This window comes from Buteo buteo, chromosome 27 (assembly GCF_964188355.1).
Source record: "Buteo buteo chromosome 27, bButBut1.hap1.1, whole genome shotgun sequence".
NCBI lineage: Eukaryota > Metazoa > Chordata > Aves > Accipitriformes > Accipitridae > Buteo > Buteo buteo.
Window position 1 is genome coordinate 730,660 of NC_134197.1, and position 16,950 is coordinate 747,609.

The following is a 16,950-nucleotide window of genomic DNA, read 5'->3' on the forward strand; positions in this document are numbered from 1 at the left end:
CAGATTAGAGACTTCTGGCAAAGAAACGCAGATGGCTTATGTGTTCCAGGCAAGGGCCAGCTCAGACCCATCTCTAGTCTGCCCTGTGGCACACCATCACTCCTGCCACTTCAACCTTCTCACACCACAAGCAGAGCTAGAGGAGGAGAGCAGCAACGATTCTTGAGAACTGAGCCCAGTGGTCACTGCACTGCCATTCAGGGGGTCCCACTCAGTAGGGGTTGACTTGAGCCCACCCCAGCCCTGTTCAGCCTTGGAAACACACAACTGCTCCAAGACAGAGCAGTAAATTCCCATGAAGAAGCCACATTGTTCCAACCCTTTATAATGTATGCCAGAAAGACATCACTATTTCACAGGGAGGAAACTGCAGAACAGAGAAGTTCTCTTATCAACATTCGGGGGGCAAAAACCCCCAAAGCAGTACCTCCCACAACTTTCTCCTCACTGCAGAGAAACTCAGTTAGCAGGACTGGTAACTAGTTGTGTTACAAATTTATTCTCTTGTCTCAATAAATTGGCGTTTGCAGAAAAGAGCTACTCTGCTGAGTATGGGAGTTCATGCAGCACGTGGACCAGTCAGACCTTCCGAGTCCTGGCTGCTATACAGTTTTGTCCCTACCTGTTCCTCTTTGGTGTACAGTTGGAAACACTGAGATAAAGTGCAGGTCTGAGGTTGATGATGAAGCTCTCTCTGCTGGCGGACGCTTTCGGAGTCTGGAATATACTCCTCTTCTGTATTCACAAACAAGCTGCATCAGGGAGACAACACATTTACCAGCACATCCACCTGCTCCCCACACTACCAAGGAGCTGTTCTGAAGGTACAATCAGCAGCTCTTTCCTGGATTTGTCCCGTTACATGTGAGCGAGAGCTGACTGGCAAGAGATCCTGCCAGGGCAACACAACTGAACACAGGGGTGAACAGCTTCAGTGGGCACCCACTCCAGTTTATCTCAGACAGAAAAAGCTACTCACTGCCCACAAACTTTCTCACATGAATATTATTTGTGGGGGAAGGTGCCACAGGCAAGATGCCTGCTCCATAATGGAAAACTCCAGCTACAGAGAAAAGGAAAAGTCTATCCCAGCAAGTAGGGCCAGGGCATGGGGTCAAGTTTCTGAGGGGACTTATGTTTGCTGAAGGGTGCACAATTCACACAACCAAGCCACAAGCATCACTCTTAAGGTGAACACAATTTAAGACTTTTTACTTCATACTTACTAATCTTTAGTTTCTTTGTCCCATTCTACCACTAATTTCACATGAGCAGTTCCCCCCTGTCCACATGACTTCAATGCCCTGGAGAGAGAAGCAGACAGAAGTTAAACCACCTTTCAATCTGAAGCCTATGTTATCTTTTACACGCACACAACTTCTCTCCACTAGCCCTTCATCCTTCCTTCTCTCCCACACAGCTCAAGTTTGCAAAGGAGTAAAAGGAATTCATACAGCAAAGAACATGGCAAAGCTGGCCAACTGCATTTACCTAAATATATTAGTTCTGTAAATAAACGTACACTTGTTTACAGAACAGACATCTACAAAAATTTTTGAAGAATAACAGTCACTAAAAAAAACCCCACCACTTTAAAATGGGGGGGAGTAATACTTTCATTCTGTTCTCCATTTCAAAGAAGGACAGACTCCAGATGGCATGACACACAACTGAGCAATCCTCATACACCTTCTTGAGGACACACAGTGGTTTCCCTGCTCCTCAGGCCTGCGAAGTCCATTCCACACATCCACACCAAGACTGTCCCTTTCTGCATGGCTACACACTGAGTTTCCAGCTGACAAACCTCTCTCCACTTTTGGGAATGAGGACCAGCTCACCTTTCCACGGTTGGATGGCAGAGGGGTCGCTCCTCCTGAGGTAGCAAGTACGTTATCCCCACAACACTGACCACTCGCAAGCTGAATGGGCAGACCTGCAACAAAGAGAGTAGAAGCCATTTCAATAGCTCAGACCCAACTTAGGTATGGGCAAACCTGCTCTCAGCACCAGCTGACATGTACTTTATCCTAGAACATGTGTTCTACATGAGAAAGCAAATGCACAAGGTCTCAAATGTGCCTACGCCAAGCAGCTAACAAAGGGGTGAGGTACAGCAACTGAGGCTTTGTATCCAACAACTCCTCTATGGTGACCAGAGAAGACACCCCTCTTCACCCCTCTGCTCTCAGAAACATGCAGTCACCAAGCTAATGTTTCAGCTTTTCTTTTAGGCAAACACCACCAACTGGTGGATTTCCAGTGCAGACAACAGCACTAATCTCTCAAGTATTTCTTGGGGGTAAGGAAGGAAGCAAAGCATGCAATTTCTTCACCCAATCAGTCTAATCTTTCTTGTATCTTTCAGCAAATAGACAAAAGCACCAAAGAGGTGGAATACCTTGGACATTGGACATTATTGCACAAAGAAATATTGGAAAGCCATCAGTTCAGCATGTGTAGCACGTTTATCACTCCAGGTAACTGACTTCCCCTTTAGTTCATGTCACACAGAGCTGGAAGTATCAAAACAGACGAACCATTTGCCTCACCTGCATGCAGGCTGCAGGCCGCAGGAAATACTGCATCTTCTCCAGAATTTCCTTCTGTAGAATATCCCAAGCAATTGTTTTTTCCAAATGCAACACAAAGGGCAAGCCAAACCTACAGGAAGCAGTAGCATTTGAGGGAGCAATTAAAAGATTATTCTGTTGAGCAGTCAGATCCCAAAACTCTGACAGTGCCACCCTCCTCTTCACTTGGCACCTATGGAGCTTGGCATGCTTTGGATGAAACTCCCCAGAAACAAGGCATTTAAAAACTTGTTTCCAGAGGAGAGGTGCTTAACTTTGAGGAAACACTGTTACGGCTGCCCACGCAGAGGGCTCTTTTTACCAGGCTGCAGCCCTGCTCTGTGCTTAAGTGGCTTACCTCAGGCTGCAGAGCTTTGCAACCTGGCCAGGATAACTTTTTGTGAAACAAACTTCAGCTGCTGAGATAGTTCTCAGCCTGTGGTTGGTACAAATGCCTTTGCCATGGTCATTTCTCACTTCCTCCCCACCCCCTGTTTGGAGTCCAATTAAAAATTTCCACACATCACAGGACCTGGTCAGACTTGCTTGCTGCTCTCTGAAACCAGATTGCTCTATAGAGAGGTGGTATGTCCTTCAGACTGGTCTGCATTCACCACTTTCCAGTAACACTGGACTACTTGAAGTTCACCAAAATCAGGACTATTTTGCTGCATTCATTAATGTTTTTTGAACAACATGTTCTTTAGCACCTAATGCAAGCTACGAATGCAAGCTGTTGCTCCTTCACCTTGTGTTTTCGCTACACGGTGAGTAAACCCCAGGTCAATTAAGGAAACAGCCACAAGAGTAACTAACTGTGAAGCTGCCAGTCACCTTCTGCTCTGCTGTCCAGTGCACGCTCTGTTACACACCAGCAAGACAATCTTGTCGTTTGCTGCTGGTTTAGTAGAGGACTGTTCCAGTTTTCCAGACTTCACTGTTCCTTGAGAGTAAGATATTGTTCGGGAGTGCTCAGTGCCACATTTCAAGTTATTCAGGTTATTGTTCACATGTATTCCTGAAAAATTAGGAGAAAGGAAACATTTTGTTATGTCATTTGCCTTTAGTGCCCTGATGCCCCCCTCAAGAAACCCTCCTTTGGCTGCAGAGGAGCAGGTCAATATGGAATCAAGACCATTTTTATCACTTGTATGAAGGCCTTGAAGACCAATTACTTTTCATAGTGACTATTTCTTTACAGAAAGAAATTATATGCAAGTGCTCACCTAACTGATTTTTCACAGCAATTTGTACAAGCACTCATGGCTTTGCCTGCAAGAAAAGCTGAAGTGACAGAAACCCTACTTGTTACTTCCAATAATAAAATTTGCCTTTGATTACACTCAGTCTACCCAGGATGCAATTATTGCCTTTTACTGAGAGGGAGATGCAGAGAAGCTGAGGTTTTTGAGCTTTGAAAAAGAAAGTGTTTGTTCATTCCCAAGACTGTTTATTCATCACTGGCAATCTGATTTTAAATAACACAATTTCAGTGGCTTCATCTGGTCCCTAGCAGGTCTTTAAATTAAGCCTGACAACAGATTTCACATTAAGCCAGCCTGGCCTGCAGAATCAACCCCAGGAAGAGGAAGAAAGGAGTTTACATCGCTTCTTGATAACCTCCTGGCTGACAACACCATTAAGTCTGCTGAAATGAGTCTGGACAAAGTCAGAGTTGAAATCAATACACTAGAACATCAACTACTTGTGGGACTTTTATTCTCAAGTACATCCTTTTCCAAAACAAGCCTCCCTCACCTAGTCACCTGAGCTGGGCATTAAGCAGAGTTATCGACTTACCTCTCTGACTGAGGATACCCTCGGGCCTAAATATCTCTGGGGTCTCAAAGGCAAAAATGCAGTCACTTTCATGAATGGTGTCCAGGTCATCAGTATCGCAGAAGGAACGATGAAACCCATCGTAGTACATCTCTGTCAGCACAATCTAGAGTCAGCAGAAGCAAACCAGAACCCATTAAAACACCCATGCCTCATCCAGCTGAGCCGCCCTGTCTCTCAACTGGGATTTTCCTGCTGAAGGATGGCATTCCTCAAAACAGCCTGGCATCAGCCAGGAGCAAGGAACAGGGAAAAGGACTGCCATAAAAGAGAAGCTGGGGTAAAGGCAGCACATGGAGAGGTTTTGGTGGGATCCAACAGCTTTCCTGAAGTTCTTCCTACAGAGGAACTCCCCACAGGTGCCCAATGGTTCCCTCACTGCCAACATGCACAAATCATCGTGTGATCAGGCAGAAGGTCCGCATGCTCCACTGACAGCTATCCCAAGCAAACGCACAGGGAAAAGCTTGATCCAGATCACCACTACCCTGCTTTCCTGATTCAGTCATGGGCAGCAAATTTCAATTCCTGCATATCCAACATGAGATGAAAGCCTCCACACACCCTCTCGCTGAAGGGAGGGCATGTGGGTGATGAGACCAGCCTGTTACCTGCTCCGTGGGTATCTTGGTTTCTGAGGAGACAGCCTCCCGCAGCCTGGCCACCGTTCCAGAGATGGGCACCGCCACCCCGATCCGCATGCAGTGAGAGCACTTCCCCTGATACACCACGGTGATGTAGAGTGGCCTGCGGAGAGCACAAGAGGCACTGCTGGGGCTGGGCTGAGCGCTTCTTGGCAGCACCTTCAACAGAGTCAGCCCAACCTGGGTGCATCCAGGCAGCCCATAAGCTACAGGGCCATCCCAGCAGTCCAGATCCACCTCACACTGGAGGTATGTTCAGCCGCAGCCAGGCAAGTATGTTTGATTTCCAAAGATTCCTTTCTTACTACATGGACTGGTGTTACTTGCTTCCACAAGCAGAACATCTTCTCAAAAAAGCCCCACAAAGTTAAAAATAAAACTCTCTATGACAATGCAATCATAATTTTCCAACAAGGATCCTGTAATGCAGCTTAGTCCGAGGCAGCACCTTAAAGCATTCAGAGGGAGCTGCTGCTGGAAACAGCTGCTCCAGGTTGCCTCTCCGTAGTCAACCCTGCCTCCACCAGCAGCCAGAAGGACTGCCTTGGGAAAGAAGAGTGGGGCAGCTAACCTACCAGGGACCCTTCCCTGAAAAGCCCACTCAGCCTCCACGTGGTGGCAGAGCAGGGACTTCTGAACAAAATGTGACATAGTCATATTTAATATGTCCTTTCATTACTTTGTTCCATTGCTTCTTGAACCCATAGAAGTTTTCCTCATCCAAAACATCAGGTGAAGGAACTCCTCATTTATACAAGGGGTAGTTTTACTGTGCATCTCTATCTTTGCTCTGAACTTTTTATCTGGATTTCTTTTCCTCCCTGGAGCTTTTTTCTTTATTGGCAACAGCCACCTTTCAAAAAAGCAAAACATTTTGCAGGAAAGCTTTTAACTTCACTTTTTGAAATTGGAGTGATCAGTGAGACTGCTCTAAAGAAAGTTAAAAAAAAAAAAAAAAGTGTTTCATCCTTTTTCCCTTTTTATTTTTAAAATGCTATAAATTAAGTCAAAAGCAAAATATTTTGGTTACCTGAATCAAAGATATTTTTTTCTCCCCCAAATTAATTCTATAGGAAGTTAAGGGTGGGAGCAAAGGGCCATTCTGAAACAAGTAAAAGGCTCAATTTTCCAATTTACCTGCTAAGCAAAAAATTAAAGCCCCATATGGTCCTATCTATCTTTTTTAAAGACTTACTGGAGAGATTTTGCTGACATCTTTCTTCCTTCTGTAGCAAATTAAAGACTATATGCATGGGAAACAGCCAACGTGAAGTTCAAGACAGTTACATACCGTGTATGAGGCAAAGGAATCGGCAGAGAGATGCAGAGAAAAGGGTCAAAGGTGTTACTCTGCTTCTGGCAATGAGGGCACGTCAGAGAGGACCTAGTACAAATATCAATAATAGAGCAGTTATACCTCATTTCATCAGGAATGGATAAATCGTCAAATCACAAATACCAGCCTTCGCATGTCAACCTGGCTGCCCCTTTCTACTCTTCTTTCTCCATACAGAGCAGCTCTGCATAGAGGCTGTACAGGCATAGCTGCTGTAAATGATGGGTTCCTGATTTCTAGATCCTTTTAAAGTAATTAGTCTCAAAGTTCATTACAGGGCATGCCAGGAAAAGACTTCACTCCAGACACTGAATTTGGCTTTGAACAAATAAAGACAGGAGAGAGACAGTCAGCAGTGCTGGTGTACAGATCTCTTACTCAGAAGGGAAAAACTCCAGACAATACATCTCTCACATTCAGCACTAACCTGCTCCTTACACTGGCTTCGTGTTCTATACCAGGCTTAAGGTTTCTCCTTTCACAGAAAGCCTTGGTAAATATTGGGGAGAAAGCCCAGCAGTTAAAATTCTTACAGCAGCACAGATACAAGCCATCGAGGAACACTGGAAATTAGGCTGTTTTCTTGTATTAGTTCTGAAATTAGAAAGCTCACTCCCAGAAGCATGGGAAACTCATGGGAAAGCCCTGAAGGGACAGTGAAAGATTCAGCTCAGAATTCTCAAGTGCCAGACAACAGGAACTCTGCAAGACACCTGGGATCTGTAACTCCCCAGCAGCCTCCAGGCACCTCCAGATCTTGCCACAGGCCCTTGCCTCTGAACAGCCAGGGTAAGCCTCACAGCACTGAGTTGTCCCGAGTCTTTGCTCCACTGAGCACTGAGCACACTGACTTGCTTTCAGGATACATCAGGGCAGGTGAAGCAGTGGTACATACTGTAGGTTTTCACAGAATATACCAAATTTGAAGTAGAGGAATCCTCTCTCTCCTCTGGAGCAAGATCTTAGTTCAGATGTCATTCAGCAGGAATTCAGAAACAGCTGTTAACAAAATTACACCAGTCTCAACTGTACTGGGAGCTAGCATCAGGGCAGAATTAGATTGGGGTGTCCTGGTTTCGGCTGCGATAGAGTTAATCTTCTTCTAAGTAGATGGTACAGTGTATTTTGCATTTAGTGTGAGAATAATGTTGACAGCAACAACTAGAACACCAGTGTGTTAAGGAGCACTTAGGATAAGTTAAGGATTTTTCAGTTTCCCCTGCTCTGCCGACTGAGCAGGTGTACAGGAAGCTGGGAGGGAGCATGGCAAGGACAGCTGATCAGAACTAGCCAAAGGGATATTCCATACCATAGAACATCATGCTCAGTGTATAAACTGGCGGAGTTGGCCACGAGGGGCAGATTGCTGCTCAGGCATCAGTCAGCAGGTGGTGAGCAATTGCATTGTGCATCACTTGGGGGGGTTGGGTTTTATTCTTTTTTCTTATATACCTTTTCATTACAATTATTATTGTTGTTATTATTATTGTAATTTTTTTTATTATTGTTAGTATTACATTTTATTTTACTTTAGTTATTACATTGTTCTTATCTCAACCCACGAGTTTTATTTTTTTTCCAATTCTCCTACCCATCCCACTGGGAAGAGGGGGGAGTGAGCAAGCAGCTGCATGGTGCCTAGTTGCTAGCTATGCTTAAACCATGATATGGGGTCACCAATACATGCAATAATGCCTCAAAATCTACAAAATATCATACCTGTACTGAGCTTGAAAGAGTTCCTGCACGAAAGTACTACTGATTGGGAAGGCTGGTCCCTCGAGCAGCACATCATCCTCCAGCGGTGGCTAAAAGAAGAATAAACCCTAGAAGCACACCCAGGCAAGGAGGTGCATCACACCAGATAGCTCCAGTACTCCTAGTCGAATTTGTGCCCTCCTTGCCCAAAACCACCAGAAAAACATCACCAGATTTTTAAATAAGTGCACTCTGCTCACATAGGTGGTATGCAGGAACGTGAGGTAGCTAGGGCAGCCCAAGGAAAGGCAGGGATCTCACAGCAGATGATGCGTCTGGCAGTCCCTCCCCTGTAATACCTCCCAGCTCTTGCAGAGCAGTATGTGACCACTCACAAATGATTGTATTGGGGAGCACTTGTCAGGGATTAGTGAAACAACTAGTTACATTCACTGGGCCAGAAACAAACAGTATTTTAATGCAAGCTTTTGTTCCATCCAAACTATCGGAGTTAAGAAGCCAACAGAGAGATCTAATATAAAAAGAAAGACTGTATGCAAAGTTAGAGCTACTCTCCCATGCTGGCTGCCAGCAAAATCCCTTACCTTGAGTGGAGGCATGCCACTGTAATTCACTACGTTGTTCAGATCTTCATGGACTCTGTCTAGAAGCCAAAGCAGGAATTCCTGCGCATCGTGCTGGGCATTCCCACGGTACTGCATAGCGTTCTTGGACACAATGTTCTGCAGAGAGACAGAGACAGCATACAGCAAAAGCACAAGAATTGAGCTCTTCCCTTTACCAAGCCCTCACAATCGGACAGGCAGAGTTGACAGCACACTCAAAACCAGGGACTGCGGGCAGCTCTGGATGGGACACTGCCTTCCCACACCACCTGGGGACAGGCCAGGACGTACCATCACATGCAGGACCCTACACACAACTTGAGTTAAAGAGGGAGCTGATGCCTTGCTGGGTAGAGAAACTGCTACCGGCTCTCAGAACAGACCAGAGGGGTTATGGCAGTGGTTATGGAAGAACTGCATCATTATTTGAACAGAAATATTTATAGCAAACTTGGGGCTCAATTCAGATGAGAAGAACACCAAAACAATCAGTCTACAGTACTTCCACACAAGTCAAGAGCAAAGCAAGCTCACTTCAGTCCACTGACAATGACAGGCAGTATTTCCCATGCTAACACAGAGCCATGGCCATTTTTAATCCTACCTATCCACGTACCACAGGGTCTGAAACTGTTCAAATCAAAATCTTCTATTTGTTTAAGCTGAAGCAAAACAAGTATTTAGCCTCCTAATGTCCCCTCACCCCGTTTAGCTCATTCCTGCTTTGGTGAGGTTAACAGATTTCCCAAAACCTAGATGTAGATGCTCAATGCTAATATAGGTATACAATTCCAGGAATCAGCCAAGATCAAAACTGCAGATGCTACCAATCAACCCAATAATATGCAGGTAGAGCAAACTTACTTTGCATCAGGCACCTTCTTAAGCACATAAGCAGTACAATCACCATGTGACTTTCTCTACTAGATATCAAGTACCCACTATGCACAACTTGCTTATCCTAAATACCATCTTCTCTTGCCACTATCCGAAACAGAAAACTTGCTTAGGACAGACAACTAAGCAGGAGGAAAAGTGCAGTTTGCGTTGGCATTGCACAGTTATGAATGACTGTCCAAGCCAGGTAGCTGCAGCTTTCCCTCTAGCTGGAGCAAGCACAGGGAACCAAAGCATCACAGAGCAACTGATGCCAAAGCAGTGCAGTACGGGATGGGTGCTGCTGGACCGGCAAACTCCAAACAAGTGAGGACTCAGACAGCCACAGGTGCAATACACACAACTGGCACTACTTTGGATACATGCTAGGAGCCTGGAGAACACATCTAATTTACTCCTGAATTTCCAGAAAAGCTGTCTCAGAATGACACCAGCACACCCAAGGGATTTACTCAAACCTGTTTTTCTTCCGGACATGAATGGGAAGGGCTTGAAGCTCACCAGCAACCAAAATCTGCTCTTTGCAGATTTATCCTTGCCCTGCAAGCTCTTTCACCTTTCATAACCTTGAAGTTTGCACTGACCTCTCCAGCTGGGCCATGCATGCCCCTTCCTCAGGGTGATGTCTTCTCCTCCTCCTCAAAAAGCCAACAGGAGCCCACAGCAGGGTTTGGAAGGGCATCTTCCTCACCATAAACCCACATCAGGAAATGCTTTCTCTGCTCCAGCTCTCCAATCTCACTTTTACCTCCACAACACCACCCAAATCGCCAGCCAGCACTCACTGCTGCCTACCAGGGGACACGGCACAGGCTTTGGAGGAGAGGAGCCAGGCACCAGCTTCCGCATTCAGGACCTCCGCCATGAATACTCCCTGGAGTAACATGCCATGGTGGGCTGACCCCAGCAGCTGAGCCAGGGTTACTTCCCAAGCAGCAGACACCACCACTGCTGTAGAAGAGCTAGCATGTTCTACTCCTCCAAGGAGGCACCAAGCTGCAGCTGCAAGAACTAGCCTGCTCCTCCCACTGCTCGTGGAACGGGCAGGACATTCATCTAACACATGGTCACAGGTCAGCTACCCCCACGCTCCCACCCCACCAATTTTAACAACAAAGTCAATACCAGGCTTTTCTTTGTAAGCAAAGCTCACATTAGCTATTCCCCAACCTTCCTGCGCTGCATACTATCGGGAAAAGCAATCCTGTCTGGGACAGTGCCATGTTAGCAGTGCTGCACCTATGTCTGTTGGTACACCTGTGGAGAGACAGAAAGGGCTTACACGGGACTCAAACTTGTTTGAGCAGGGTCCCCAAAAAGGGACAGTGGCACCAGCAGAGACCAGACTGTACCTGCAGGGCAAGAACCACGCAGGGAGGCTGCAGCAGACCAGCTGCCCCGAGGAGCACCAACAGGGGCCAGGCAGGCTGCACATGCGCACGGTACCAGAGCTCCTCCATTTCTCTAATCAGACTTTACAACAGATTTGAGAAATGAGGTTGGGCTGCTCGCTTTATCCCTCTAGAAAATGGGGTCACCAGAAGGGGAGGGTGATGAAAAAGACCGAAAAGGATGATAAACATATACTCTCTATCCTCTATAATCTGTCCACCTGCCTCAAGGCACAAAAATAAGGGAAAACAGAAATAATCTGCTCTCATTACATATGTGCAAGCCCTTCTGACAACAGATTTACTGCCCTTGCCTGTACAGGAATCAGCACCCTTCCACATAAAATATGTAAACACAGTTTTAAACAAGTGAGTGGTCCACAGCAAATGCTCACCTCTGTGCCACACAGGTGCGAGCCCAGCACATCCCTGCTCAGTGCTCAACATAACATGAGCTTGGGACACTGCTGCAAGCCAATTTATTGAGGAGAAAAATGTGAAGTAGTCTGTAAGGACTCAAAGATTAAAGGGGACCAAACAGCATTCTCTACTCCTAGTTACCATTGAGCAAAACAAGGCAGGAAAAAAGTGACAAAACATGGTCCAAAAAATGATCTTAAGCCTCTTCAGGTGTCAACCTGATACCTCTTGCCCTCCTTCAGCAGAAAGCCTAGTGAATTATTTGTGTTGCACCAATTTATGAAATTTAACACTAATCGTGAAAATACAGTCAACACACTTGCAGATCCTGGTCTGATACCTAAATCCTCGACATTCACACAGGATATCAGGACAAGACGTCAACAACCTAGAGAAACCTAGTTTAGCTGTGCTAGAAACCCACCACCCCCGAGTCACACCTGAAGACACAACCTTGTCATTCCACCAGCTAACCACGACTAGCCTAGACCACAGATGCTCTCATAGCCAGATCTCTCCTTCGCATCACTAAACATCCTTCAGCTGAACACTGCAGCAGAGGGTCCCACTCCCACTAACTTTATTACACTTCCCGGCCTTCTCCTGTTAGACTGACAGAACTCCAGGCTGACCTATCTTAGGGCACTCACAAGGCAGGTCCTCCCTGCTGGATACCAGCAGGGCCCAGCAGCAGGTCTCGAGGAGCACTGCTCCGCAGACCCTGTCCCTGCCTTGAGCAGGGGCGTTGGAGCTGGTCACCCTTCCAGCCCCATGACACCATGACTTGAGTCCCTGGTCCCAGGCAACAGTCAGTCACTGCTGACAGGATTTAGTGGGTCCTCTAGAATTAGGAAAAATTAATATTCAAAAATAGCCAAAACATCGGTAGCAAGGAGAGAAGGCTGATATTCACAGCAGCTGTGTTTAGCTGAACACACCCAAGGTTGTAGGGAAGAATTTAAGACACACACATAGAGAATTCCTTTGCAAACATTGTCTTTGATCAAAAATATTACACACTGAAAATTAAATTTAGGCCTTGTATTACCGTGTCAAGTTCCAAACCGAAAATCAATCACCGAACTGCGAAGCAGAGATTTTAGTCCAGTCTTAAGCAGTTATCTCACTACATCTTTTCTCTAGAACTGCTATCTATGACTCTACGCTTGCCTTTTAATGGCCTTATTCATCCTTCCCATTCCCTCCTGCACCCAGCTCAGCACGCCGAGGTGACAATGTCCAGTACCACCAGCGAGGGAGGAGGGCTCCAATGGCAGCACAGGTCACAGCAAGCCCAAGCTCCTTCTCAGCAGGGAGTTGACCAAAGAGGGCCAAGAGAAAAAGAGGTGCCAAAACACACACACGCCCCTGCCACAGCAGCATATGGTCTTCTCTGCACTAAGATATAAAAAGGTGTGATATCATCAGGGCAGCATTAACACTTTTCAGTTGGCATGCTAAGAGCCAGCTGCCTTATCTGGTCTAGTTTGTTTTAGTGAAGTTAGCCAACAGGTGCTACCACCGCACTTGAAGTCCTAGTCTAGACAGAGTTGAAGATAAAAGGGTCTTTAGTATTGCTAGGAGGAAGTGAATCTGGTATTTCAAGTAAAAAAAGGGGGCAGGGGGGGTTCTGTATGGAAACAGACATAAGTAAGGACTTCAGGAATCCAGGCTAGTGTTTCTTATCACCTCTTCCAGCACATCACTCCAGTCTAGACCCTCACTGGCTTTTACTGACATGCGTTCCTAGTGATGTGTCGTCCTACAGTGAGCTGCACAATCCCGTAACACGCCGCAGCAGAGCAAACCCCATAGCCATGTGCCTTGGGCTTTATCTGTGTCATTCCCCATCTCCAAAGCATCTCCATGATAACTGTTCTAGTTTCCTCAACACTCTCGCAGCCTCAGTGGACAAAGGATAAAGAGCTGCCTGTGGAGACAGATCACAAGATGTTGGAAGTGATTCAGGAAGCACTACAAAATATCAGATGCAATTCCCTCACAAGAGGCTCCGCTACAAAAACACTCCAGCAATAGCAGCGTGTTCCCAGCGTTACTCATGCTTCCTGCCATCACTGCTACAAGTGGGTTTGTTATTACTTAAACCTCTGCATCTGCTGCTCTGTGAAATGCTATGTGCCTTCCTCCCAACACACTCCGAAATGCTGGGGCAGCAAAGCGATCAGAGACAGGCAAGGTGTAAAGGAGGAGCAACAGACATGCAGTGCGGAACAGTCAGTACTAAGGAACACAATTAAATCCAAGTGAAAGATAAAAGTGCTGACTCAAATAAACAATTTAACAATTTGAGCAAAATACCAGGAACTCCTAAAGCACAGCCTCCACTCAACTAGACGGCTCAGCAGTCAAATACAGCCCCACATGCTTCCCTGTCTCCAAAGCCAGCCCTCTCACTCAGGCCGAGGGCAGCGGGCTGTACGAACAAGTGGTGGGGTCCCTACAGCCCTGTGCAATAGGCGGGGGGACTGCAACCTCTTGGCAAGCCAGACTGGCAACTCCTGAACAGCTCCAATAACATTTGATGGGCAAGAAGACAAAGTGAGCAAGTATCTCATCATCAAACATCATCCACCCAGAACCTCTTTGTGTTTATTTTCTGAGACTCGCCTTCCAGCTCATCAGCTGCAAAGCTGCCACCCAGGGGCAGTGGGTCTCCTGCCCTTGCTGCGGAGCATGCTCTGGCCTCCTCTCAGAGCAGGGCTAAGGTAGTTCAACTTCGTCTCTAATGGCACAATCCAGGTGACATCCACGCAGCTCAGGCAGCGACCTCGGTTTAGACGAGGTCCCAACTGCAACACCCCCTCCCCAAGATACCTGCTCAGCCACCTAGGCTGCAGAAAGATTACTTTACACAAAGACAGGTATAAGTCAAAACTTTCTCTCCTCTTTCGCTCATCAAGTAAGAGAAGACAACACCTCATTTTGCTGGTCCCGCTGAATCCACTGCAGTAACGCAACAGCAATTGCAACTGCCTGCAGATACAGAGTTAAGAAGCAATTGGTTTAAAAAACACAGGAAAACACATTAAAAACACCACATTTACCAACCCCCCCATAGCCTTTAATCCTCTGCCCCTAATCTGGCTGTGTTGTAAGTATAGGTGGCACATCTGAACAGACTCCGTCCACCACCAGAGGGTATTAAGAACGGGTCAGGAACAATTTTGGTGCAGCTGTTCCAGCTGTGAGATACCAGGAGCAGGTAGAGACTCTGAAGCTCCCTCCCAATACCTTTCCATGACCGTACAGCCATGCACCTCCAGCCCCTTTCCTCAGCTCAACCCCTAATAGTTTGGCAGGAGAAGGAACGAATCTTCCCTTCCCCCAGATGTGTGAGCGCTGGCATGCAGGCACCCTGAATGGAAGTGGCACCATCAAATGAGATAAGAGGGGGAAAATCATAATTTCATATCGATCGCACACACTTACCTAACCCCCTAATGCAAGCACCCTATAGCCAAACAAGTCCCTGTCCATCTATAAAGCAGATTTACGGCAAAGACACATTACCATTTTTATCAGTCCACTGAAAGTTTAATAATCATTCTTCTATTGCTCTAAATAGATGCAATAAATAAATCCAAACATAGCTGAACTACTGGCCTCTCCTTTGCTGTTGTTATTGTTCCAGATCACAAAGACAACTAAAGGAAAAATGTCAGTCTGCTATTTTCCAGTGTGCCTCTGGTAGGAAGCAGCTGTGGAAAGGTTTTTGTACGTGAACGGATGAAGCCAGCTCATTAGAGACCTGACACAATGACACACATGAGCAGGAAAGAAAGGCTATTCTTTATCTTTCATTGAACATCATCAAGTTATGCTCCAACCACATTTATTTTTTTTTCCTTTTTTAAGCCGACAGACATAGTTCTGTGTTTGGGCAACTTCTACAGCAGACATCTCATGAAGACTGTTTATCTGAACTACTCCCCCCACTCACACACAGAAACAGCAATTTCCCCCCTCTGAAGAGAGATACTCTTTTCTGGGGAAAGCAATACCAGGGAAACCGTGTGGTTCAGACCTTCTGTTCTTCGCCAGGTCCAGGGACAAAGCCGAAGCCAGCAGTGACCCTTCACCCAGCTGAAAGGGCCAGCAGGGATGCTGCCAGCAGGGACCGTTACGCTCTTTCCTGGCCAGGGCCCTGCCGCTGGCTGCCGCCAACAGACCTGTACAGCTTCCAGCACCTGGAACATGTTGGCTCAGCTGCCACATGCTGCACACAACAGAAAAAAGAAAACTAGGGAGACTCAGTGCAATGAGCCTCCCCCGTTCCATGGAGGCTCGCAGCGATGCTGGCTGCCTCTCCGCAGCAGCACTGGCATAGCAGTGCACTGAGCAACCCACCCTTACTGCCAAGACCTGGGAATCGGTGGCAGAGAGCCTCCGCAGCATCTCCCTGCACATGTAGGGCCCAGCACCGCTGCAGAGGGACAGCTGAGCTCACAGCCCCCTGAACTCAGCACCAGCCCGGGGGTTCACCATCCTGCCTTCCGCCAAGCACCGAGGATGAGGCGCTGGTCCAGCGCGGGACAGAAGAGACCTCCGCTGCCTGAGCTTTACCACAGCTCTCCCAAAGGCAGAAACAGGGAGTTTTGAAGACAGCAGGTCTGCCGAAGCAGCCAGGGCAGGACAAAATGCTCCTCCTTTGCCCCGTGGGGCATCCCAGAGGTGCTGGGGCTCTGGAGGCAGCACCCCGTGGGAGAGCATGGCAGCTCTGTGGGCAGCCAGCTGCCCCCAGGGCTGGTACAGAACAGCTCCCTGCACAGCCGGGCCCTTGCCTGCCACAGAGTGGGAAATAAGCACAGCCATTTATTATTCCACTTCAAAAAGTAAAAACAAGAGGAGCACAGCAGAGTGCAGCATGCCAGGACCAGAGCGGGTTCTCCACTGCATTTAACAAGCCTGGACAAGAAGCAACACCCCACCGGCCCCTGCCTGACATCTGTCCTGTGCTAGCAGCTACTCTCACCCTTCCAGGCTGAAGCCTTAATTAATCCTGATTAGCCACCTTTCTTAACATGTAAGAAGAGAGTGAAGTTTGTCAAGACTACACTTTCCAGGGTTGCTGTGCACAAACGCAGTGCTCCCTCCTCCATGCAGGCACCAGTGGGCAGAGCCGCTGGCAGCTCCCCAACACCGTGGAGCACAGCAGGAGCGGGCAGAGTGCTCGCAGCCAGGGCCAGTGCCCCTCAGCCACCTCTCCCACATGGGAAAGCGACCCAGACATGAAGATGGGTTGTTGGGTGCTGTGTTCCCAAACAGGCACGCTCCTTCCCAGGCTCTTCGCAGGATCACGGTCACGCCTGCCAGAAGGCACTGCCAGGAGTCAGTGCTAACTGCCAGGAGAATTCATCCTTATAAATAGCAGAAATCCGATTTTGTTCTACAAAAAGACCTTGTTTTCTTGCTACACTAGCAGAGCAATCGGTGGGATCCAAAAGAGAGAGGGATTAAGGAGGAGGAGAATGCCACAAGTGTGAAGCAGTTCAGTAAAGGAGAGTC

At 47.3% G+C, this 16,950-nt stretch overlaps 1 protein-coding gene across 4 annotated transcripts in view; it reads right to left on the minus strand.

The window, feature by feature from the left end:
• The window catches only part of USP31 (ubiquitin specific peptidase 31), a 44,021-nt gene that overhangs the window by 20,147 nt on the left and 6,924 nt on the right, over positions 1-16,950 (minus strand). For 3 of the 4 annotated variants that reach the window (XM_075058970.1, XM_075058973.1, XM_075058972.1), the window contains exons 2-11: positions 8,696-8,833; positions 8,112-8,200; positions 6,348-6,440; positions 5,024-5,159; positions 4,374-4,518; positions 3,408-3,591; positions 2,541-2,664; positions 1,842-1,936; positions 1,227-1,304; positions 623-752 (exon numbers count right to left, since the gene is read on the minus strand). In XM_075058970.1, coding sequence (XP_074915071.1) covers positions 623-752; positions 1,227-1,304; positions 1,842-1,936; positions 2,541-2,664; positions 3,408-3,591; positions 4,374-4,518; positions 5,024-5,159; positions 6,348-6,440; positions 8,112-8,200; positions 8,696-8,833 — 1,212 coding nt within the window. The remainder of the gene's footprint in view (positions 1-622; positions 753-1,226; positions 1,305-1,841; positions 1,937-2,540; positions 2,665-3,407; positions 3,592-4,373; positions 4,519-5,023; positions 5,160-6,347; positions 6,441-8,111; positions 8,201-8,695; positions 8,834-16,950) is intronic. The other variant, XM_075058974.1, reaches the window with a different exon arrangement.